Source organism: Vanessa tameamea, chromosome 14 (genome assembly GCF_037043105.1).
Source record: "Vanessa tameamea isolate UH-Manoa-2023 chromosome 14, ilVanTame1 primary haplotype, whole genome shotgun sequence".
Lineage (NCBI taxonomy): Eukaryota > Metazoa > Arthropoda > Insecta > Lepidoptera > Nymphalidae > Vanessa > Vanessa tameamea.
This window is the reverse complement of record NC_087322.1, coordinates 7,480,892-7,507,672: the sequence shown is the minus strand read 5'-3', so window position 1 is coordinate 7,507,672 and position 26,781 is coordinate 7,480,892. Positions and strand designations below refer to the sequence as shown.

At 31.9% G+C, this 26,781-nt stretch overlaps 3 protein-coding genes across 7 annotated transcripts in view; 1 reads left to right on the top strand and 2 right to left on the bottom strand.

Annotated features, from left to right (window-relative positions):
- Positions 1 to 428: 428 nt before the first annotated feature.
- On the bottom strand, positions 429 to 2,245 carry LOC113398679 (small ribosomal subunit protein uS19). The gene is made up of 4 exons (XM_026637542.2): positions 2,150 to 2,245; positions 1,904 to 1,989; positions 1,589 to 1,811; positions 429 to 622 (listed from the first exon to the last, which is right to left on the bottom strand). Exons 1-4 carry the CDS (start codon positions 2,156 to 2,158, stop codon positions 497 to 499), a joined length of 444 nt encoding a protein of 147 aa, XP_026493327.1. The 5' UTR covers positions 2,159 to 2,245; the 3' UTR covers positions 429 to 496.
- A 1,323-nt stretch (positions 2,246 to 3,568) lies between these two features.
- Positions 3,569 to 4,679, bottom strand: LOC113398678 (tRNA-uridine aminocarboxypropyltransferase 2). The gene is made up of 2 exons (XM_026637541.2): positions 4,347 to 4,679; positions 3,569 to 4,271 (listed from the first exon to the last, which is right to left on the bottom strand). The coding sequence occupies exons 1-2, from the start codon at positions 4,427 to 4,429 to the stop codon at positions 3,614 to 3,616; spliced, it is 741 nt and encodes a 246-aa protein (XP_026493326.1). The 5' UTR covers positions 4,430 to 4,679; the 3' UTR covers positions 3,569 to 3,613.
- A 1,137-nt stretch (positions 4,680 to 5,816) lies between these two features.
- LOC113398677 (uncharacterized) overlaps positions 5,817 to 26,781 on the top strand; it is a 45,854-nt gene continuing 24,889 nt past the window's right edge. The window contains exons 1-4 of one of the 5 annotated variants that reach the window (XM_026637538.2): positions 5,817 to 6,097; positions 6,492 to 6,576; positions 7,598 to 7,665; positions 7,796 to 8,344. In XM_026637538.2, coding sequence (XP_026493323.2) covers positions 7,600 to 7,665; positions 7,796 to 8,344 — 615 coding nt within the window. In that variant the 5' untranslated portion in view covers positions 5,817 to 6,097; positions 6,492 to 6,576; positions 7,598 to 7,599. Of the gene's footprint in view, positions 6,098 to 6,491; positions 6,577 to 7,597; positions 7,666 to 7,795; positions 8,345 to 15,649; positions 15,845 to 16,314; positions 16,650 to 26,781 lie in introns of those variants that run through there. The other 4 variants (XM_026637539.2, XM_026637540.2, XM_064216848.1 and 1 more) reach the window with 4 other exon arrangements.

The window sequence follows — 26,781 nt, the reverse complement described above, 5'->3', positions numbered from 1 at the left end:
TTCTACTATTTTATACATGTATTATACATAAAAACCGTCCTCTTGAATCACATATCTATTATAAAAACCGCACCAAAATCCGTTGCGAAGTTTTTTAGATCTAAGCATACATAGACACAGACAAACAGCAGGAAGCGACTTTGGTTTATATACTATGTAGCAGGTTTAATGTCTTATTTCGAGTTGGGTACCATAATTAAATAGTCCTTCTAAGTCTTAGAACTATGTATTTACAAAATATGAACTTTACATATTTGTTTAAATATCACTATTGAATTTAGTTACTATTTACATTAGTACAGACTCTACTATAAAATAGAATATAGTTTCTGTGTTTTTTTACTCATAGTAAAGCAATTGATAATGTACAAAAAAGTTTTGACATAGAACATTTTTTTATAAAGGAAAATTAATAAAAACTGCATACATTGCACAAAAATACTTTATTGTATCATTGTGTAGATTTTGCACTTAACCTAAGTGGATGTTCTATCATCTACTTGAGTGGGATGAACCTGGAGCTGTGAGTAGCACCAATACCGGGTCTACCGTGTTTGACTGGCTTGTATGTCACGGAGAACTCACCAAGGTAGTGACCAATCATCTCAGGCTTGATTTCAACCTGAAAAGAGAAATGTTTTATAATAATAAAGTGACACATTGTTCTCTTTAACATTTTTTTTGTAGCTAAAATTTCAAAAATATAATATAATTCTTTGCAACATATATTTGTCGTAAATATGACAACATACATATGTACTTCCTTTACTGTTGTTAAACAATGACAATTGTGTCTTATATTTTTCCATTCAAAAGATGACAGTATTGTTTTATTAAAAACCCTTTCAACAATATTTCGACACCAAAAATTTATACTACGCTAACTCAAGAGTGTGCCGCACACTCCGCTAAGAATAGTTAGCATAATTTAAATCGTTTTGTTTCAAAAATTGCCTTTAGTAAGCATTGTATAAAATTTGTAACTTTGTTAATTTTGTATGTTTCTTCACGATTTTATTAATACATATAAAATAACATATTTTAAGCAACTTGGCATAAAAAAAGATTTTCACTAAAATTCGAGTTAGCGTAGTATAAATTGTAGGTGTCGATGTATGATATGTATGACAGTGACAGATATAAATTCGACTTTTTGAGTTACTCTAGTACTTGTAATTTAGCATTTAATTTATCGTTCTATTTATTTCTCTTTTTATTTTAATTATCAATTAGGAAAACATATTTCTTTTTTAAAGCAATTCTAAATATTAAAACTTTTAAGTCTTACTTCTTTAATAACACAATAAGAAAGCAGTAAAGTATTATGAAATTTTTTCTAATACTGATTTTGAAAATCCTAATGACTGAATTAATGTAAAGTAGAATTAAAGTTACTAGGAAAAAATATTGACTGAAAGGATTTAATTTCTTGCTATTTATGTTAACATAAATAACTCAATTACTCAAAATTCTTTCAATTCTATTAGTAATAGATGTTTTATTTATAACCCTCTTTAATAATGATTTACAGTTATCAGAGAATTTGCTCAGTCAATTGGTAAAGGAACATGAGGTACTCGAAACATACCTGGTTGAAAGTCTTTCCATTGTAAATACCGACGATAGAACCAACCATCTCTGGAACAATGATCATGTTGCGCAAGTGTGTTTTAACAATTTCTGGTTTTTCATTTGGAGGAGCCTCCTTCTTTGCACGGCGAAGTTTCTTAACAAGTGCCATAGGCTTGCGCTTAAGACCACGAGCAAATCGCCTCCGGGCTCGTGCATGCATCAATTCCATTAATTGCTCACTAAAAATATAATTTATTTTAAATGAGGTTATGTTTTTCACCGCATCTCATTTCATTATTGTCATTTGGTAAAAAAAAACAATGATTCTCACTTTGGCATATCAAGAAGCTGATCAAGATCAACACCTCGGAAGGTAAACTTCCTGAAGGTACGCTTCTTCTTCAGAGTTTCGTCGACCTGAAATATGTAAACATATTTTGTAGTCACAAACAAAAAATAACACCGAAAAACGCGTACGACTTAGACACATTTTCTTTTACTAGGCTTCGTCCGAATATTAAATACACGATGGGTGATATAAAACAGGATTGATTATTTTTATAAAATCTTAACAAACCTCAGCCATGTTTTATATCCTTTGACAGATCAAAAAGAAAGAAATGGTGAATATTTGTTGTTTCGTTGACTTTTGACAGATCAAATATAGTATTGCCATTATAAAATAAACTTATTGGCGAAATAATCTGTGCCCTGTCACCACAACTAAAAGCCATTAAACAATATAAAAATTGAATTGAATAAACTTAAAAAAAAATACAATTTTATTTTGTTTGCAAAATAACTTGATTCGCGTCGATGTTGGAAGTAGCACATTTTTTTAGTGACAAAAATCTCCTAATATTTTTTGTTGAACGGACAATACAAATATGCTTAAATTCCGTCCGTTTATAAATTAGCAGAATAACTAATATAATAACTAGCTCATAATTTCAGCTTATAATAAATAGCATTTCGTCGTTGCGCCTGCAAAAGTCGCTGTTTTTTTTTCTTATTTTTAGATTTGTATGCCGTTTTAATTGTTATTTCAATTTATGTAGCTTTCGATGTATGAACGTCACATAGCTAAATTTTATCACAAAACTGTTTTTACAGTACGTGCATATTGATATTTCGACGATTTTCAACATTGATGATCTTATATTTAAGAACTTTTTTGTTCCTCGAATATTATGTGGATAGTGATCATCACTAGTAAAAATTTTTTTAACTATATTTTTAATTTTTTATTAAAAGTATATAAAAATGTAAAACACATAAGTTGAATATTTTGGAATTTTAATCTAATCTTCTTAGAGTGGTTAGTCTAAGTAAAACAAATACATATATTAATTCTATACTTAACCATCGCAGCCGATTCCTGTATTTTTTATACATACTTTAGTCCCAAATTTTATCCACATAAGGTAAATTTGAAAATAACCTTTACCTACATTATTTAAGTAATCCATATTTCTAACTTTTGAAAAATTCAAATTTTCATAGTTTCATCCGAAATTTCACCCTCTTAGCTGATGAATTTTCGTAAATACTTTTTTCATAAGTGTCCTTAACTCATCAATGGCTTATGTTAATTAGTTAAATATCGAGTTTTAATATTTTACATCAGAAATGATAAATATCCATACAATTGGCCATACCCCATTTAGCTCCCTTAGGTAAAGAATTTTGAAAAATTCTTTCTAGTGGTTATTTACATTCTATGAGGACAAAAATTTATCATGTTATACCCTCTGATTTAGGTAGTCATGTTATAAGTCAATCGGCCATTTTAAATTTTTATCAAGTAGAATGTAGGTCTAGTAGAGTTATTATAAATTAAAAGAGGTATATGTCTCAATTAAAACAGAACATTTTATTAAGATGGTAGGAATTCATAGCTAAATTTTAGTGGAAATAAATGTTCCAAAAAATCAAGATAATTACTAAAGTATGTAATATTTATTTTGGGTTGTTACTTAAAATAATTTAAAATTACTAAAAATGACTGTATAAATTTTATAAAATAATTTATCTTAATTACTTATATTTCATTTGTAGATCTTAATAATTTAGACAATCGTTTTCCTATTAATTTAGGGTATGTTTTTGTTTTAATTAAAAATTCTTTTGATTGATGTGTAACTGCACCATTATCTAATTGAAATTTACATAGCATATGTAAAGGTTCAAGTAATTGTTCTCTGTAAATTGAATTGTTTTCTAATTGAGATAGAGCTTCAGCTGCAGTCTCTAGTGTACTTAAGCAGCCTTGAGTTGGCTGTGTTCTTATGAGATAGTTACTAGTGCTTGTAGTAGTAAGTTTTACTTGTTTAATTATATGTAAAATAGGGCTTGATGCATATATGGCTTTAGCTTGTGGCCATGTTCCATCTATTAATATAATATTATAAGAGGTAGCTTCATGTTTTAAGTCCTTAATATCAATGGCAGCTTTACTGGGATATAAAAGCACAGTATTTGGTTGTGTTAGAATATCTTCTAGACATTCATGTCTAGGTTGAGGAAATTTTTTTCCTTTGAATATAAGGCACTTATTTTCTGCTAAGCCTAGTTGTAGCATAGGAGCAGTTCGAAGGCATCTTTTTTCTTCAGCTGGGTGTTGTAATAAAATGACTTTACTCTTAGGCTCAAGTCGCTCTGGTGGAAGTGCTGAACACCAACAAACAACTGAAGGTCTCCTAAAAAATTTAAATAATAAAAATTAACATCTGTGTATCTGTGGTCATTTTCCTTTAAAGAAATTAGAAACTCACATGCAATTTTCACATAGCTCTCGCATCAAAGGTGGATCAGCTGGAATATTAGATAAATCTTCCCATACTTCTAGCTCATCCATTACTCTCCTATTTAAATATTTCCGAAAGAATGAATAAATTATGTTTGAACACTTTATTCACAAATTGTTTTATTTTCTTCTCCAAAAGTAAATCAGTCTATAAATAAGTTTCACTTTTTTGTTATATTTTATATAAAATAATTCATACTGTTTACAGTGTTAGTATAAAAAAGCTTATACATGTTAATGCTTAATACATTTTTGGTAATTACCAAAAATGACAGTAATTACTGATGTCTTTGGGCCTTTTATATAAATATATGAAATATGCAACAGCATAAATGAAGTAAAACTAAATTCTAAAATGATAAGCACTGTGTTTTCACTTATGTTCCTGCTTTGGCAGTTTAATTAAGTTTATTGTAAGTTTAATTCATAATTCCATAAATTAATGATAAAAAGTTCATATTTTTATTTACTGAAGTAGCACTATCCGATACGACTAGTAAAACATATAATATGTAACATATACTTAGTGCTTATTTGATCTCAGTATTCAGTATTCAGTGATAGAGTTACTCTTACCACGACTGTCAATGTCAAATGTCATTATGAGTTAATCTTGTTTCCTTGTTGATGGAATAGGCAAAAATATTGACACAAGAGCCTCATTTTGTACCAGTTTTTCTTTTTAATAGAAAAAAAAAATTGTGTGCTAAGACCATAGGTTAAAAGTGTTGTCATGGTACTTTCTTATTAATATCGTATATTATTCTTAATTTTTGATGGGACATACGTGTGTGCCAACGCAGTTTTAAATCGCATATTTATTTTGTACGAGCACGATTTTAAAATAGGCTTTTAGTTTGAGGATACTCCCGGGGCTGTAGACCCTTCTCCTAATTGCGACCTTGTCTTTTGGATCAAATTAAGTATAATACACGTAATATAAATATTTAAAAAATGGCGAGGTTCAAAAAACTTGCGAACTAGAAAACCTAAATACTATTTATTTAAGTATGATTAATTATACTATTGTTGCCATTCTGGAGTCGCTGTGTGGATGTGCCATATGAATGACAAGAGCTAGAAAATGATAAACAATTAAAAGAGCTTTCATATTTAACACAATATTGAACAAAAAACCGAATGGTTTATTATGTGCTATAATAATTAAGCATTTTTTTTTTAAAGTTTGAATACACTCGGTAATCCAAAGAGTAATAAAATTCCTAAGGAACGGGCTGACATCTAACTTCAAATCACTTAACTAGGTTAGCTAAGTGCTCATTTTTTATATGAATAGTACATTACTTAACTAATAGATGTCATCGTATCAGTAGCAGAGTAAATATAGATAATTCTTTTGTTTATTTTTAGGTAAATACGTACATCACCGTCGAATATTAAATCGAACACAGTTACTTTCCTAAGCAAATACTCATAATAGTTGTTAAAGAATAAGCTACATATATTTATAATATAGATCATTGACGCCATTTTGCGCCGCAATTTGAACCTATTATTATGATTGGAATCTCTTTCTTGCACAAGCAATTCACGTAAGAGGGAATGAACAAGCTGCAGAATTCACTAGCTTTCTCCCTTTGTACCTACCTAAATTTTTATGCGAAAGATTTGTAAACATGGTGGCCAAGCAATGTAAAAATTAAGTGCTTAGCTGATGTAATTCGTTTTTTTTCGTGAATTTTGAAGAATATTGAAGTGGTTAGTGACTCTACATTTTCGTAACGAGTAACAAATCATGATATAAAACCTATCGAGCGATTGTAGAGGTTTTATATCAAGTATTTATGTAAACGTATACATTTATTTGGCGCCAACGTCGTAAAAACCGTTAAACTTATTATATTATTACATAAAAACGTTAAATTAACATGTTTTGATAATGAATCTATGAAATTGTATGTCTCTGATGTGGTGTAAAAAACTCAGTTTTTAGTTACACGGTGAAATAAAACTGGTCCAACGAGTGTCGTCAGATCTGTCATTCCGACAAATTAGTATTGGAGTTGGAGGAGAAAACGATACTAATTTCTGGAAGTACTGAACTTATCCGCTGATAGTATTATATTATAATGTAATCTATCATATATTTCAGATTACGTCAATGTATACACATACCCCATGAGTGAAATGAAGAAATACATAGTATTATATTTTGGAACATCTTGACCAACCTTGAAGTAAGTACCTCATACGTGATACGACTAGTAGCGTCATTAGATATTAATTCAGCTAGTTAACAACTAAAAATTTTACGTGTACTAATAACTTAGGAAACAAGAAAACAAGAGTTTTTTGTTTTGGTACTACAAAACAAATGTCATGCTTTGCTTTAAGACATCAGTATGTAACACAGTCCTTTAAATATTTTTTATGGTTTACGATATAAATTAAGGCAAAACAATAAATGAAATTTATCATATTTAGTATTTTCAATAATTATATAAACTGATGGTTCTCATGTGAAAAAATACTATTATTGTGGTGGTTGTTTGTAGTACTTATTTCAAAATCATTGCAAACAATGAATGTTTAAAGCTGAAGTCTATGTTTAGTTTATTTGTGTGATTATAGTATAGCTAGAGAAATGATTTGAATTAAAAAAGTAAAGTCATTATAGTTTTATTTTACTGTATTTTTCTTTTGTGTTTTCTTTTAATTTTCTGTAAGCATTAATTCCTTTTCTGGCCTGCTGGAGGAAATCCTCTAAAATGATAATGCCTACTATATATTTTTCTTGTATATATGAAATAAATAATGCATTCCTACTACTGGTGCATTAGGTTCTTAATACCCAATTTAACTTATAATTAAATTTGTTTTTATTAATAACAAAATATTTTAAATGGTATCTTTACCATAATTAAAAGTAAAAACAAATAAACACTAGCTATAATATAATACATAATAGTAATTTATAAGGATTTACTATCCTCATAAATGATCTGTTATGGTATATTTTATTATATTCTATAATTTAATTAATAATATTATATTATTTAATAAATTATGCTTGTTATAATCAGGTATTATTAAAAATAGCCATACTATGCCATACCATATTTTTACCATACCATACCATAGCCATAGCCTTCAATTATAAATGGATATAAATAGGTTTAAAAAAAAATCTTAAAAATTGTTAGTTTTAGTACAGTTATTGTGAATTTTCCTAATTATTGTATTTTAATTTTGTTTCAGAAATGGGCACAGAGGTGCCAAAAACGCAAGATTCAAGTGGTGATTCGGATTCTAATAGTGATTCCGAGGTAAGCTACATTATTTATTTTTATTTCAATAAATATGAGTAATTTTTCTTGACATAGGCAAAAACCTATGTATATTTTACAAATTTACTTGTCTACTACAAGAATCAAGCTGTGTTTTACAATTTTACAGAACAGCAGCTCAAGCGATTCTTCAGGAAGTGATTGGGAATGTTCTGGCAATAAACAGAGCAACACACGGAAACCACATTTCTCAGTTACTTCTTGTGACACTGGACTGAAATTAAAAATTGCCGCAATTCTTCCAAAAAAATCTACCCCCAAGAAAACTATCAAGCCATCAGTGAAAAAGAAACCTCATGAGGTTACACCAAAACCATCAAAAGATAAGCAAGAGAAGAAAAAGGTGTCTGAAACCAGTTCAAGTTCAGAATCATGTAGCAAATGTTCATCTGACTCATCCAGTGAAGATGACTTGCCACTGAAAACTGTTAAGAAAAACTTACCAGCTAAATGTTCTCCGCAGAAGACAACTTCGAAGAATGCAAAAAATGTTATTAAAAGTGATAGTGATGAAGAACTTTGTGAGGCTAAAGATACGTCTAAAAATAAAGACAAGTCCTGTGCTTCAAAGACCAATGTTCATGTGAAAAAAACTAAAAGTGATGATTCCAATAATGACGTCAATGTGAAGAGAGGGCAAGGAAGAAAACGCTCTAAGGTAAGCACAAGTGTTTTTCTAATATGTTTTTTGGTATTTTATAATTCAACATTAATAATAATACTTCATAAAGAAATGAAATTGCAGGATTACTTCTTGGATTTATAGACATTAATATTTTTATGTTGATTTAAGTGAATGCATAATAAAAATGTCTGCAAATGATAACTTATAGCTATATCAGTATATGAGTCTAATTTTTTTAAGAAAAGGCAGCCTGTTGTTTGGCACACTAAATATAAATTAGGAATAAAGAAAATTTACTGTGTCTTACACAATATTCTGTATACTTATGAGTGGGGTCAAAATTTTTGGAAGAGGTAAATTATTGCTGAGTTATTAATTTATTTGGTTTTTTTTGGGCTGCAAGTAATGAGCAAAAGGTTTTATATGTAGAAGAGCTAAGTTGTATTACTATACAAAATAGAATTATTAATTAATAATAAGCCAAACAAGAGGAATTATGTAGGATAATATGTATATATATAAGGAAGTCAAAAGCCAAATGGGCCACCTGATGATGCTGGTTACTACCCATAGACATGGTGTTCTATCAAATATGAACCAATCTTGACATCACCAATGCGCCGCCAACCTTTAAAACATAAGATGTTTATTTATTTTTATGGCTTTTATTTGTGCTTACTTGGTACAGAATGTCACATGCGATGGAGAAGACACGAAGGAGATTGGTAGATAAGGTTGAGGTTACAGGCTTATTTTAATTTTGAAGGCATAACAGTATCAAATTATTTGTCTAGTCTTGTCTAGTATTGTTTTCTCGTCAACCCTCAACTCAAACAACACAGACATAATTAATTAATAAATATAAATTTTAATATGAATAATCACAACACTCTTTACTAATTCATTTAAGTATGCTCAATGTATTTACATAAAAATGTAATCAATAATAATCAAAAATATTTTAAGAATATAAAAGTAATCAAAAAGATCAACAATAGGATGTGGAACTTTAGAAAGGTTAATGTCATTAAGAAAATGAAGGAGTTTGAGTAAGAAGAACTGAATGTGAGATAAAAACCCTTTGTCTAGGCCTTATTCGCTCAAACAGTAATCTCTCACCCTAATTTGTTCTCGGTGGATTGTATGGTAATTGCATATCCAACGCGAAAATGAGATATAGTTGTGGTGACCCCAATTATTATGTTGTCTGTAAAGAGAAAACCGAGTATGTCTGGCTGTAGTGATGAAAAAAAAACCTTTGATTTTGATTAAACTTTCCAGAGTTCCAGGATTTGTCTAAGATATTATGTCCCTTGTGCCTGTCTGCCATCAATAGGTGACATTTATATATAATTAAATATAAGCATATATATAATAGCTTGTCATAAGTTTCTCTCATATGCCCTCTCTTTTAATTTCTCTTATCAACAAACATTGCTATTTATTTTTATGAAAGTATAAATGTTCCATGAATAAATGGTGGTATCCTCATTTATTGGAGATAAATTTACATTTGAGTCCAAATAATCTAGCGTCATTGCGACGTAGTTTCCTGACCAGTGTTTCATGCTGTAAATCTCCGCTTTTGTGGCTAAGCCTGGTGAGCTTCAGACTACCATCGGTATTGGACAACCCCTTGTAAATCCGAATAGTTGCTAAGAGTGCATTTTTTTTATTGAAAATATTCAAAATTGATAAACAAGTTGATCATTATACTCGTTTTCTTTTCTGTTTCATCAAAACGAAAATCCGTAATATTAACGTTTAGGCGCGAAGGTTGGTCTTTTAATTTCATATTTATTATTTTCTATGTTTTATTTATGATAACAGGTGTTAGGATAACAGGTGAACCTCGCCAGTTTAGTAAAGGAAAATAGTAATGATTGCGCAATATAAGGTGGATACTATGCTTTAATATATATATTTTGCTTGGCTATTTTAAAAATACGAATGATAAATTGGTCCAAGCAGACTGATCTACAAATTAACTAGGTTTACTATGTTACAAAATAAATTCTGAGAAATAAATATCTTATTTGAAAATCGTCCAAATAAACTAATGTGCGCCACCGTATAATTTTTTTCGTAGGAAAGATTGAAGGAACTGTCAAAACATTTTAGCTTCTGCTGTGTTTCTGCTGACCGAATGTCAGCCATGGTAAACAATCATAGACCATATCTGCAGAAAATATGTATAAATAGTGCCTGTGTACTCTCAATACTTCAGCATTTATGTTGTTAATCAATTCTTCTTTCACTCTCATAGTTTGATGAGACGGTAATCCCACGAGTTCGAAGAGAGATTTTTTCGATTGCGTCGCACATGATTACTACACTGGCAGTTACTTGATAACAACCTACTACTAAGAAGTATACTTCTAACTACTATACTTTTACTATACTTCTAACTAGTATACTAATAACATTTATCGGACCTTTTTATTTAACACGATCTGTAGTACTAATTTATAGAACAATAATGGTAGAAGTACAGGAGGCACAATTTTTCACTGTACACTCGTAAATTGTCCTGTTCTGGGTTGATAATTAAATAAATACTTCATAATTATATACATAGTTTTTCATTGTTATTTAATAGAATGACGGCTAAAATACCGATTCTGTAAATTAGCGCACATAGGAATGCTTATTTATATTTTATTTTATATACAATGAAATATGGTCAAATAGTCCATCTGATAGTAAGTTGTCACCGCGGTTTATAGACATTGCAAGTACAGTCAAATCTGTTATAACGACATTGAAGGGACTACTCATATTTAGTGTTAAAAACCGATAGTCGTAACAACCGGTGATGCTTATTTATTTATGAAGTGGTATTATTGAATGTGTAGGTCATAGGTTTTAATAGGCAAAATATATAAATGAATGAAATTAAATTATATTTCGTTTATTTCAATCAAAACGTATACGTATTAAGAAAGAACAATGTCATTTTCCTGTATGCATAAAATCTGTTATTTTAGTTTGGAACATTTCTGTCTTGTATACACATTTGTAATTCACTTTGGAGTTTAATCAGCGTATCGTTATAATTTCCCTGCATGTGAAACTGTTTATTAAAAAGAACAATCTTGCGTAATACACTAACAACATTGAGACCATCATTCAAAGTTGCCACTGTAATTTGTTCATCAGTTCGTCATTTTCTTCTTCTTCAGCTGGTTCTACAGATATAATTCTCCAAAAACATTAGCCAAATGTGGTCGTTTAATGCGGTATTTCGTAGTAAGCAATGTCGTACAAAGCAATATTTTTCATAAGGCAGTTATATAGCATTCAGCCGGGACCTTTGATTTTGGTCAATATAACCGATATGTTGTTCTAAACGATGTCGCCATAAACGATTTTAACTGTATAAGAAAAAATATCCCTTATACCCGTATACAGATTACACGCTCGCTAAACCAGAAAAAAAGCCACAAAATGTGATGCTGTTCTCTGGTAGAATGTAGAAGTCCTGCTAATCAATTTCTGGCCACGGCGATTGCTTAAGCGAGACTAGTCAATTGCACAAGAAGCACTACAGTGCATAACTATGTTGACAAACCTTAGCTCACGCTCTATGCTAGTCCCATGGGACGTCTAATGCAAAACGACCGGAAAGAGTTCAGGCACTGGAACAACTGTTTTACGTGCTTTACGAAGCACATGAGTGCAAACACTATCCCCTTTCCAAATTCTAGTTACCGATAATTTCATGACAAAAAACCCTATAACTTTTTATTGATGGGACCAAAGGTTTGAACCCAATAACTCAGGTTCTGCGGCCCTATGAATTAGACACTACACCATCGAGACGGACGAGTAGGAGGACTCGTGGAATAAATTATGAATGAATGGTTCCTATCTACAATGATTTTTCGAAATCCCACTAACACAAATTTGTCAAAGCGATTTTGAACTTAGCTTTCATCTAAATTATTCAATGCAATGTATCAATTTTGATCACGTGATAAATCGAATACATAATACATATCAAATCCTAACATTTGGGTTTTTCTAAAAACCAAATCGTCAATCACCATCTGTATTTATTGCCCGATGGTTCCATTGTCATTCGAGTCGCAACTTTGTTGGTCGGTTTGGCGATTTTTCGAGCGCTACTAAGGTGGCAGCTAATCCCGAAAAAAAGTACATATTGATTTAAAAACGGTGGTATAAGTCTGTCACTGTTTTATTATTATTACCAATATTATAAATACTTAAGAAACAACGCGGATGTTGCTAGAAAGTACACATCGTGTTGCAAGTGTGAATAGAAACTATTACACACGCATATGTAAACCGTCGCCCATGTTTTGCGTGTTCCCACCAATGTTTGTCAAATTTTTCATCAAATCGCGACTACGCATCTGTAGACAACATACAAGCTACAAAGAAATTCAGTCTCAAAATTCCGTGCTTAATATTTGAGCACGTTTCTAATTATACATATGTATGTATTATGTATAGTTAGTGGATAAATAAATAAATTTGAAATATAATATAATAAATATAAATAACATTATATAAATCACCTATAATCCCACATACTTGTAGTCAAATTTTAATTTAAGATTAAAATAATAAATAAATAAGCCAAAATGTTAAGAAAATTTAACCTCATATTCATTTATTATAGTGGTATTTTATTACTGTGAATTTCTTGTTCTTTATTTAATGACTTTCCAGCATTAACATACATTATGCAATCTAATGACATCATTCTAGGTTAATCAATAACGTATTCTTTAATCTTTAAAAGGTATTACAGTGAGGTGCAACGGATAATATGAAATCAAATTTAGTTTTAAAGGTTTTTAGTCCGTTTAATTACTTTCAAGAGCCCACATGGGATAAGGTATAGAATAAATCTATTTTAAAAGAAAATCGCAAGTTCGATTCGGGCAGGCAACACGGAGTATCGATGTAGCTAATTTGTGTTTTGTATATAGTTCATCTTCTACGTTTTGAGGAGATCTCAATGTGTCTATAAAATTCCAACGCATTAAACAATAGGGGAATGAGATGGTTGAAAAAGTTCTAAATATTTTTTACAAATGAGAAAACAGCAGTGGAAAATTAACAGTATTGTGCTATACATACTTTTTCGGACAAGTTGTCATACTCTGAAGGGATTTCAATGATTTGTATTAATTTTCTTTCTAATAGCATCTATGTTTTATAAAACGATGGCGGGTCAGTGAGGAAATATTTACAATAAATATTTTTTTCATTGCGTTTGAGTCACTTTAAATACCCTCTCGGCTCTCATATAATGCGTAGAAAGATATGACCTCACCCAAAATATTGTTCATACATAAACATATGTCATGTGAAACGAGCATCGCCGACATGATCTGTGAAGTTACATAAGCGTGTATTTAACTTGTCTTACCCTATTTAATATTCAATCCGGTTTAAATTTTATTAAAATATTAAGAAGGGTACACGAACTTAAAAGGTACCCAGAATTCTTTGTTGTTATTCAAACTTATACATTTTATTGCTTACGTTATTATACTCGTTTACCACACGTGAAGTGAGAAGTCTATAGAAATGGGATGATTTTATTTAAAGGAGTAAAGGGACCCTAATGTAATTTTTGTATACTCTAAAAATGGGGTGAATATGATTTACTTATAAATGCTCTAATAAATGTATTAAAGTATATTTTTATAATAACATAATTTTGTATCAAACATATTATTATTATTAAATCATATATGTTTTAATGATATTAAATTATTGTAGAATTTAAATTCTCAATGTCTCTGTAATAAATATTAAATGGTAGATTAGTTTATTCGTTATTCATAATATAACATAACTATGTTGAAGATTGAATATTATACAAGGTCATGAAAATGTAATAATCAATAGTTAGTGCACGTTTTTTTCCATGTGACTCAATGAAAACGCGCAGTTCGCATTCCAGACTTCGAGATTTATTTTTGCGCTTCAAACATTTTTATTTCATAAATGAAAATAGGTTATCGAGCAAATTTTTTTTTCTATATTAAATACACTGATTGAGACACCGTTTGAGTGTATACTCTGGGGTTTTCATATTACATATAAGTAAGTTTGTCTATGATTTTATTGCTGACCTATTTATGAGTGGTTTGAAGATTTCTAAAACAATTTTTCTTTAAAAATATAAATAAAACTACAAAAACTTATTCATAGTTGAGCTGTAAGCCCGTGATCTAATGAGAAAATGGTCCTAAACCTAAACCGAAATGAAAGTGTCTAAAATGATATCAATACAATAAATCAGGTTTTTAAATAACTGTAGATGGTATATAATATCGTAAAATATAATAATAAAAAAAAATTAAACAAATGCATGTTAGCGTAGCCTGAAAAATGCACAGCATTAGGAAACCATACACATCAAATTATATGTAAGGTAAAGTTGGAAGGAATTTTATGTGTCAGTACACTCGCTACGAGTTTTAATCAAAAACTTAGAAACGCGATACTAAAAGTAATTGTGTTAATAGTTACACAAAATAGTTGTAAGAGCCAGAATCCGCGCCCCAGATTGCTATTTTTGCATCCTGCTAATATGATGCGATATGTGAGTCAGATCGCATAACACAACAAAAATTTCCAATATATTTCTAAATTTTATTGATTCTTTATTTTGATCATTTTAATCGTTTCGTTTAAGTAAAAAATGCAATAATTTTGTACAAAGTGGATATTAATATAGAAAACTACTATGATATCAATATACATCTGAGAACCGCCCACAACTAATCTGCGAGTAGGTCATTCACTTCGAGGCCGAATAAAATGCTCATTGTTAGCATTGACGGATCAAATCTGTACAGATTTATTGCTCTGTCTCTCAGAACATCGGACTGAATATAAATTTACGGTAATTGAGATATTCGTAATCGACAAAAGCTTTCATGATGAATACTTCACGTAAGATTAGCATCGCGATAATGCATATTTGTGGAATGTGACGTTCGGATCGGGTTTCGATCTATCTCTTGTCGCATTATCGCAAACAATAACGTAAGTGATAGGCGGGAAGGTGTCGCAGTGTGTAGCCTGGGTGGTAGAGCGTGCCGCGGTGGTTAGGGTAGGTGTGCAGCGTGCAGCATTTAATTAAGGCGGTGGGTGCGCTCGGTTCGCGTGCCGGGCGCCGGCCGTGCACTTCCGGTGCGCCCCGGGGGTGCTGCGCTTTTTCCTCACGGGGGACTCCGATCGAGGAAAGCGCGACCGGTCGTCACCCGCGCCGAGGAATTAAAATTTTTCACGTAAACTGGTTTGATAGCGCGTACAGTGGCGGAGTGGGGGTCGTGAATACGCGTCGCGCCGGTCATTAGCTGGCTCGCGGCGAAGCGCGCGCGCGTTTCTACTCCTGCGTGTGCGGTGCCGCGCAAATGCGTACTTACTCGCGTTTTACGTGCCTTAACCATTTCGCAGACGGTTTGACTAATGTGATTTAGTGGTTGTGCTAATAATAAATATATGTGAAACAAAACTATGAAAAGTGATTGAATTTTTATAAATGTAAATAACTATATTTTATTTACGTTATAAAATTAATTATTTTTACATATCTCTCATTGCCGTGTAATAATAGTTCACTAATTCGCCATCACTGAATTGTTATGCATGTCGCGATATTAATTTTGTGCAAAACAAACATGACGCTTCGATAAGCAAGCGAGACAACGCCGCAAATGCCGAATTTCCCTTATCAAACGCTTAGCGACGGCTCAAGGTCACGCGTTATCAGAGTCATTCTTGTGAATCCAATGGATTTGCTCTTTGATTGCGCGCTCTGCTGCAAATTAGCCATTTCTTTCGTCAATTACGTTATGTATTATTACGAATGTTATGTTAATAGCTTAAAAAAAATTGTTTTTAAAACGTTATTTACATATTCAAATATAAGTATTAAACGTTGCAGCTGTAAAACATATTTTCAATGCTTGGTTTTTAATGGTAATTGTGTAATCGATTATCTTCGTTACTCAAATTAATATCCCAATATATTAAAACAAAAACGAAGTTTAATTAATTGTTTACAAACTGGAACCGATTTTTAGCACAGCTCGTTATGTAGATCGCGACCCAGTTGCGCGTGATTGAGGATAAAACAATATAAATAGCTCGTCAACGCTCGGACGTGAGCGTGAGTGTAACTAGTTCGTTCAAAACAGTGTGTGAGTGATAAGTGAGACCAGTGCGGCCGTGTGATGTTGGCATGATGCGGCACGCCGCCACCTCCGCAGCCTGGACCGCTCCCGGCGAGGTCTGGGAGTACGTCAGCCAACTCGTCAGCTCCTACCACGACCAGCACGACTGCCAGGTGCGACACAAACGCCCCTAACATACACAACCAACTCGACCGCATCAATAACATTTATAACACATGTGACTCACGTCAATTAGCTCCTCTCGTATACGTTATTTATGTACAAGTTTTTGGTTAGGATCGCACATCGTATCTGGTTAATTTCAATCCTAACATTTTAAGGCGGGGAAAATTTTATTAGATTGACCGCGCTCGTAAAGAATCGCGGTTACGTCAATTTCATTAGATACGGCGCCCAATCTCATTAAAGATAAATATCAATTTCTGTTACACAACCGATTCATACATTTTATATGCTTGTTTATTTATATGTAGGTAATCCAAATAAAAATACACTAACACGATGCATTTCACTTTTAATGTGTTTCGATTGAATATCTCAGCATCATCTTCTTGTTTCAAATTGTTGTTGGTTCTAACATCATTAAGCACGTAATTAAAAATAAGTATATTATAAGGTTGTATGAATGTGATTGTTTCAGATAGCTTCTGTTCGTTGAACCTATTTATAAAGCAACCAATAAAATGCCACGTAATAGACAGATCAAACTTGCTTCATTTGACCATGAAATTGTGATCGAGCGAGCGCGACAGCGTCGCGTGTTTAGACATGGTGTGCATACATCCATATAAATGCTCATGTGTTCTATTACAAAACAATTGATTTCCCATTTTAAAAACAAATAAAATTAAAACACTTCGTATATAAAAAAAAACAAGTATGTATGTTTCAGAATTTATTGCAGTTGACATTCGCGTGGGCGACTATTTCATTCTGCTCATCAGAGTAATCACATTTAATGAATATACCTTACGATCAACCTTATGGTCGCCATATTGTCTGGATTTTTCTTACATAGATTTGCCTAACTTAACTTGCTTAAATCTTACATATTGACTTTATATATAAGACTATTATTATTATTGAAATGGATCTTGCCGATTATTTTAATCTGGCATTTGATAACGATATTATATGATCTTCGATGTGAAAGTTGACCTTCATTATTGCTTGGTTTTTTATTGATATAGGTAGGTATTAAATCATGGATCCGGCTGTTAATATGAATACGAATATATTTAACAAAAAATAAAGTGTATAAAATATTCTGTTTTTAATAATTAAAGATGTCATTGATCGTTTCAAGGATATTCCATATTAACTGCTTTTCAATATCATCGTTTATCTTGTTTAAATTGTAAAAATATAATAACACGCCGAATGTATTATTGTAGATAACACTGACATTGAATTCTCTATTTTGATAATGCTGTTAATCAACTTCTAGATTCGTGTTTTTATAGCGATGAAACTCGGGAGTGACTAATGAATCTATTAATAACGTTGTTTTCTACTCTGTACATTTGTCATTACTTCTCCTGGTAATATGACTTTTTGCTGCATAACTAGATCATTATAAAAGAAAATGGAGGAATGCGATGTGCCGGCAGACCTAAGTCTCGCAACTGATTGATGTGCGTCGCCGTTAAAGCCCTGTAGATCTTATCTTGGTATCTAATAGCTTTAACGAGATTACGGTACCCTACTTGTTCAATTTACATCTCTTCCTGATTATTATCGAATCGTTTTGCGTTATCAATGTTTTCCTAACAGTTGTTGTGGACGTGACACAATAAAATATATTTCCGTAAATATTTCCTTGTTCTTTAGTATTGTTTCATTATACTCATGTAGCACGCCTCTCATTGCGAACGACTTTAATGACCGATTATGCAATATGTTAGTCCCATCTAAAGATGGCGATGATTCAGTTCCATGTATGTACGTCGATATAGATATCGATAATAAACACTGTTCGGTTACATTATTTTAAATAGTTCGCTACGTCTCAGGAATAGCTAAATATGTAGGTATTTCTTTAAGAAATCTTTAAAAAAAAATGTAAATTTATATGTATTAAAAGTACAAAACATTATACCATTGCTCAAAACTATTAAAATATTTTATAATAATGCAGCTTTATGAACGAACATTCGCGACGTTTATTCAAAAGGTGCGTGCTTACATTAATGTCAGTGCGGCTCGGGCATAGCGGTCGTATTGCATTTTGCGGTATTTGACGAGTGTTGAATTTGCAGACGCGTTTATGACGGCGGCGGGAGGAGATGGAGATGGTAACTTAAACCGGTTGGACACCTTTAACGTGGCGACTGCCGGCTTTTGGTGACATCCGCAAAAAGTGCACAACCACATGCGCAAATTTCGGCACATTCTTAATCGAAACATCGATTTTCAAGTTCAATGCTAAAGATCGCTTCTAAGTTCAATCATTAGACGATGCATTGATTTTCTTCGCGCCGAGTCGTTATCTAAACCGGTTATACTCTTGTTTGTATATCTAGATGATTATAAAGTCATGTCTTGCAAATATAGCATTTCTACTTGCCAACAGGGACACAGATTTTAATGATTCTATTAAAATAACTGAAGCCGTTTCTATTGGGAACTAACTACATTCCTAATGTAAAAAATGTTAGTTATGATTAATATACGAATAGCTTATTCGTCTGGTATAAAGGATGCGTAAGTGAGACAGGTAAATGTTGTGAGGGAATGCAGTTTGAATGTATGTGAGTGTATTCGACACGTTTGCGCTCACACTTGGTCACATCGATTAAATGCACCATTACTGCATGCTTATATTCAATCGGTCTCCTTTATATGTAATTCGCCGACCCTCATACGGGCCTTTTGTATTAATAAACGCTTTCAATCAGGCTTCTCATGTGCCAATTAAATATTTATGAGGGTCTTCTACTGTATTTAGTGGTGTCTCGGGGTTTATAGTTTTTGTTTTATAAGAATGCCTATCCAAGTCATTGATTTTCATCGGCCCACGGCTCTTATGTAATTATTAAATTTTATTCATCTTGTTTATCTTTTTAAAGGAAACGACATCTAACGTGATTTAAATTTATACCTCCATATGTGAACTTTATGGTCGGAGTGGGCGGTTAATTTGTTAGTCTCTGAGATTTATCTCTTAAATATGTGTTAAGGTGTTATGGATTTAAGTGGTAAAGTTAGTAGAATCAGGGATTATTGCGTATTAACGACGCGTCGAGTAGGCGCTCGGGGAATCGGGATAAGCCGGTCCAACGGCCATCTTAGTTTTGCGTCGTTTAATAAAGCCCCTGCGACAACTGCACGCTTCAATAGGGCTGACAGTCATGATATACCTGTTTGCATAAGAGTACATTCGAGGAGCTTTGAATATAAATCGCCCGTTATCATATCTACGATGCATGCACGATCGCTTATTCATATGATATTGTTACATTTCCCACGCTTGTTTTCTAAGCGATATTTTGATTTTTTAAAATTATATATTTTTTCTGTATTTATAGTGGTATAAGATGTTGTATTAATACAATTTCCACCTTTAAATTATTATTCATTGTTAATCAAATCTATCATATAAAACAAAAAATCATTATCATGTTTGGAGCGTGATTTTTATATTGTTATCATTATTATTACAATCCAGCCCTAGCTTCTGATCGGGTAATGCAAAACGAGGCTCGGGAATAAATCGTTTACATGGTTGTCGGCGTAAACTGGTCTCAGTATTCGTCGCGCGGTAAAATACTGCGGAGGTAAAAAGCTATCGGCACCATTACACTTGTCATAACTTTATCTGTTTTGATCTACTAATATTTATTAAAATATAAATATTTTGTATCAAAGGAACAGATTATGCAGAATAAGTTCTAAAATTAATAAATATTTGTAAAAAAACATTACAGATCAGATCCCAGAATGCGACATCTGATTATAGTGTACGCACAACGTTGGAACATTTGTGCGGTTGGTACAGCTTGTAGCCGTGCAGTGGCGGTCTTATCTTACCATTAGAGTTATTACGGGTCGGTATCTCGCCCATCGCACCGCTTCGATTGTTTCTGAACCCGCCACAAAGCCGGGCGCTACACCGTAATTGACCACTGTTTACTTCCACGGCAAAGTCTTATTTTATGCATTATTCTGCGGTCGCAACGTTTTAAAATATCTTTCCGCTAACAAGGAAGTATTTCAGTTCGATGAATGTTTTGCACTTTTTATGCCCGTCGGTTACCTTGAACCGTTCCAACAGCACTCAATTGCTCATACACTACTCTATACTCGATATTTTATAGTTCTTATTGTTTATATTTTGTTTGAATATGGTTACGACAATGGACCGTATTGATATTTATAGCAATAGCAGCTGCCGTTTCGATTTTATCGATAATTCGGTGACCACTTTATGAATTATATTCATAGTGTGCAGGATATCAGCAGTCGAATTAATTAAAATTATCTTTAACGTGTATATATTTAAAAGTTACCATCGTTTTAATAATAATAATAATATAATAAAACGTATACACTGTATTTCAGAATTTATTAGTTGCTTTCCGTGTAAACTGCGATGAAGTATGCGAAGTTCATTGGTAGATAGTGCCGGATGATTGCCGCCCACACGTCTCTCAAGTTCAGCATAGTTATATGCTATGTCACTTATCATTAATAGTAATGCTATGGAACGATATGCTATTTATATTTACTTGTCAAGACTAAACTAGGACCTAGTAAATATTTAATCGTTAAAAACAATGTATTTTTTTCACAAAGCGGCTAATAAAATAGTAGGTGAGTATTATCAGTGCATATGCGTTGAAGCTGCCTGGAAATAAAAACACGTAAGCCGATCAGAAATAAACTCAGTCTAAATAATAGTAAGATAAAGTACACAGAAAACACGTCTTAGAAGATTTGCTAGTTTGAAGATAAAATATATATCCATCCATTTATTATTCAAATTACAAATTAACTATTGATAGTTTTATAATTTGCGATATAATATATCGTATTTGTCTTTTAACGTTTTTTTTTTATTACAGTAATAGTTATGGTTGTATATTTTTTCTAAATGAAAAGCAAATATTAATTATCGTCGTATTTAACAGTACGGTATTGAAGCGTCCTTGGATGCATCTCCTCAATTAGTGGGGGCGGTGATCGGAACCATCGTATCCGCGTGTGCCGACTGACGCGTGGGAATGCAGTACCCCTACCTCCCTTACCACATAAACAAAGCTGTAGAGCTGTTTTACGTAAAGCATTCCTTTACCTATTATATAAAACTGCGTTTATTTCATTTAGCTTTTGTGGTTGTGAAATTCGTATAATCTTTGTTTTGTACATGTTTTATATAAAATTCCGATGTGCGTGTTTTCACAATTCTTCTCTTCCTAAACAGCTTGACTGATATTTATGAAATATTTATACGGTTTTTCCCGGTTTGTGTCGCCGATATCGATATTCTTTAAATACTGTACCATAATGTTTTCAAGTACATTTTTATATTTATCAAATTAAAAGAAAATATAATCTTTAATCTCCAACCTCTCAGCACTTCTCCATATTTTTTATTGATGACTGTTTAATCTTTTACAGGTTTAAAATAAATCTTTATTTTCCCTTTAAAAAGGTCGAGGCTTGCAACTTGTCTATAATATAATCTTGTAGAACATTTTGTATTCATGAAATGCTATATCACCTGATCATTCAAATTCAATTGTGTTGTCATCTGATTTTGTTATTTTTATTCGGCGAGACAGTTCCGTAAACGTTTCAATCAAAAATGTTTCTTATTATCTAACCTGAACGCATAAATAATAATTGTTATACAAAATACTTGTGTTGTTCTGGTAGCTTCTTTTAATTATTATTATATTGTCAATGGACGATTAGTTGTTAATGTCTATCACGTTGTATGTATTATGGTAATTTGCGGTCATTACAATTATCCTTTATAATTATTTTGTAATTAATCATTAATTACTTCATTGTTATTAACGTAGGATCGTTGAAGCAATAAACAATTGAAGATGTATTAATAGAAAATAATTAAATTATTTTACGTTAAATTATTGTAATAAGAGCGTAATAATTATTGTTAAGTATATAAAAAATTGGATTTTGAAAGCAATTTTTTCAACTACCATGTGAAAAACATTTTCAGTATTTATTTGAGATCTAAAATATTAAAATTTATCATTAAAATATTATAGTACTAAAGTATTATTCCCGAGATTAGTTAGATTGTGGCATGTCAGGTGTGTATGCTTTATAACTGATTCTAGGTGCGACTTTATGATCGTATGGTTCTGCGCGCTACTATTGTTCTAATAGGCCCTCGGCCCTCCTCTCGCACTTCGTAACACCCGGCTTGTTACTCGCCGACTTGAGGTCACGTTCAACTTGATCTCGTCGATTCTCCGCGCTTTTATGGGAATTGTTCGGATGGATTACTTAACCGACCATTTTATGCTGAGGGTTACAATATAGTCGCCACTACTTCTGCGCTTCGCACATAGATCGGTCTATAATAAGAAAATATATTTAACATTTGCCTAACAGGTTTACGATCACGTTCAAAGTCAGCTTTGAGTGCAGACAACGGTAATCGTGCAGCGACTATCGTAGTCAATTAATCTCAAAATGTTTCACTGTGACTTTTTGACGTGCCGTCCTGATTCCGTGTTACAGTGACGAGGTACGGCAATATTTTACACATGATTAGAACGGCGCGCACCGGCACTGTATGGGTAAGCAAATTGCGCCGAACGCGACGCGCAGTCACGATCTGAACTTCGCGGGAACCCGGGAAATTTCTAGAGAATTCCAACGTAAATGCTACAGCAGATATTAATGGGATTATCGGTGTTCATATACCAGTCGGCTCCGTACATGCTCTTAAAATGTTTAAATAAAACATTATAATTCATTCCGAATGATATAATATAATCTAATAAACCGACTCGATATTCATTGAAGTTCCTACGGTTTCAGGCCATTTCATCAAGGAATATATTTAGATCGGGACTTCTCAAGTCGTTGGTTATTCAAATGAGACAACGTTCTTAGCCGATTATATCGCGTAACGGATAAGGAAGTTGCGGTCTGCTATCTTGTCATCGCCGGGAATACTGCCACTACGTCGTGAACGTTGTGCATAGCACGGTACTTCATTACCAACAAGCCATGTTATATGTATATAGTCGTATAAAATATGATTTCTCAATGCCCGTTGAGACTTACTCCCTTTTACTCAGAGCGACTTAGGAAAGCAACCAGTTCTAAGCTAGCCTAGCTTTCATGCGATTACTGCTTATCGCAAATCATTATTTGCCGTTTCGAGAATTGGAATGCAGAATCAGTACTTTATTGTAAAATATATGATGAGTTATAATTTAATGCACCAAGTTCATAGTTTGAAATGATGCTTCGTAATTACAACAGTTTTAGTGTAGTTATTATAATACTTTTTCATAATAGCTGCCCATGTGCATGCAAACTTTTGTGAACTAACTAACTCTTAGTGCACAAGGGACGTTTTAGAATTTGTAAATTTTTACACTGTTTATTTTTTATTACTATAAGCAACAACAAGTCACTCCCCTGTTATTAAAAATATTTAAAAATGCTTGACTACATTAAGGGTGTTATTAGTATTATTACACGAATGCTCCATCCATTTGCGCCCTAATGTGTGCACCTTAATTAGTTTGGTCAGGATCTGTAGATTATGATCGAAGGTACCTACTACATTATCGGGCGCCTAATTCTGAGTCATGGGCGCCAGTGTGATTTGAAATGTTGTCGCGATGTAAGGTTGACAAATAACAACAAGTTAATTAATATGTTTTGCTGGTATTTTGTTCTATCTATAAAGGTTATATATACAAAATACTTTATGCTTATATTAAATAAAACGAAAATGTAACACGGAGTTTTGTAGCGCTGTTTTTATTACGTTAAACTATTTTAATAATTTTCTTTTCGTTTTTTAGTTACAAATATTGCAATAAATATTTTTAATAATATTTGTGATAGTTAGATACAATTTATATAACTATTTGATTAAAGATTGAAATCTGACATTTTGTTCCTTATCGACGAGAATAGTGTGAAGTTATAATTCGTTTACTGTGATGTTTTGTTTAAATTATAATCATACAAAAGTTGATTTAAAATGTGCCTTATTAAAGTATTATATATGAGTTTGTATTTAATAAACGAATTGTCTAACAATCTAAAAATTGATGATGCGTATAGTATTTCTTTAAAGAAGTAAATGTTATCGCATTAATTAAAATGCCTATCACTCAAAACGAGTCAATAGGTTAGTCGTTCGGTATCGGTAACCATTCTTCAGGTCGACGTAGTAGGTGCGGTGTGCATCGGTGCCTGCCCGCCCGGAACGGCCAAGGCAACCCTTCAATCTACACGAGCGTTGTCCACATGTAATATACAAACGAAAGGCGCATTTCTGTATCATTAGCGAGTATTACTGTAATTAAATCAGCTTTTGGTGATACTGGAAGTAATGATTATATTATTTACGTCATCTATAGTAGTATTATGATGCTGACTTAGGTACATTTAATGGCATAAATTAAAATTTAACACTATTTAGAAGTAAATTTAATTAGTTTCTTGCGTCCAATTGGACGTCATAATTGAAATATAAACAATGAAATAATACAATAGAAGTCATAGTAAATTATGTGTACTTTCAGTCGATCACGGTCAGATATTTTTATCCCGAACTATAAAATTAACGATTCGGTATTACTTGTACACGTAGTATTACTCAAATCTTATTTAAGTTTATTAATTTGAACATTGAAAAAAAGTGCTTCCAATTCTCATAATATAATTTGGACGACGTGCATAGTTTTGAAATGAATATTCGATAGGATTCAGCGCGCTTCCCCGATTTGTTATTGCGTCATTAAGTTTGGTACAAAACATTGGCACATGTTTCAAATAGTCGAAATGTAAGCTACTTTAAGAAAGAGGTCGATAATTTTGACATATATTCGTAACACTAGATAAAACTACAGTGTATGACTTGTGAAGACATAATTTCAAAAAAGACAATATAAAATAATATACAATTAGATTATAGTAAATATGACGCCTGAGTTTTAATGTAAATTTATTTGGTAGATTTTTTTGCATAATAATTGAATCTCGCATTGAACGGAAATGCTTAAAATGTTGAGTATTGCTGTGCCGAAAATTACGAAATATTCTATCCATCATTATAATATTTGAAATGTATTATTATTGACGGTCAAATTACTGGATAATGGTTTTGATATTTTCGTTAAATATAGTGTAATTTTCTTGTTTATTATTTCTCGGGTCGCATAGATATATCAAATATCTATAGTTATATTAGGTTAAATTCTAATATTTTAATTATAATCGACTTTTTACTTAACATACTATTTGCTTAAATAAATAAATTTATATATATTTAATCTGTTAATAAAGTTAGATATACCGATAAAATATTTTTTGTTCATTCAAAGCGAGTCACGAGGAAAATCTCGTTTCGATATCACACATGTCTCGATTTTACAACATTGTTTTAAGTATATGTATTTAAAATGGCGGTTGTAACGTCAAGATGCTCTCAGTCATCATCCAGCTACTTAATATTCACGATTGTATCTCGTATAATGTTCGTCGTTATATAAAATACTCCGCTCGATAAAACACTTTCTTTGCAGTTTGATTATGAAATATATTTACAGTATTATTATTTATATAATAAATTGAATATATACTTCATCTTCCATAACTTATTTTCATCACAGGTATCAACGTAATTGGACATTGACCTAAAAGTGAAGTTGTATGTTCGAATAGTCGAATGGTTGTAGTATATCGTTTCGTTATGATTTTATATAATATTATTATTAATAATGATTTACTGTAGAAATCATAACCGCGTGGAATAATGGCAAGAATGCTAGGTGATTATTTTAATTGCAATTTTGATTTTCTGTAAGAAAAATGATTGAGCCGAACTGTCGTCACTAGTGAAGGAAGTAGGACGAGGTGTTTCAAAAATATTTCTACACTATTACTTCAAGGTTTTTTCAATATGTACAAGTAGTTACGAGGTACGGTGATTATGAATCAAGAAATATAGACAAATATAACACAGATCTGATCTATTTGTCTACGATATTAAAAAGGAATGAAAAGTAGTCAAACGTGCAAATTGTAAATAATAATTAGTTTATTTACACAAAATGGTTA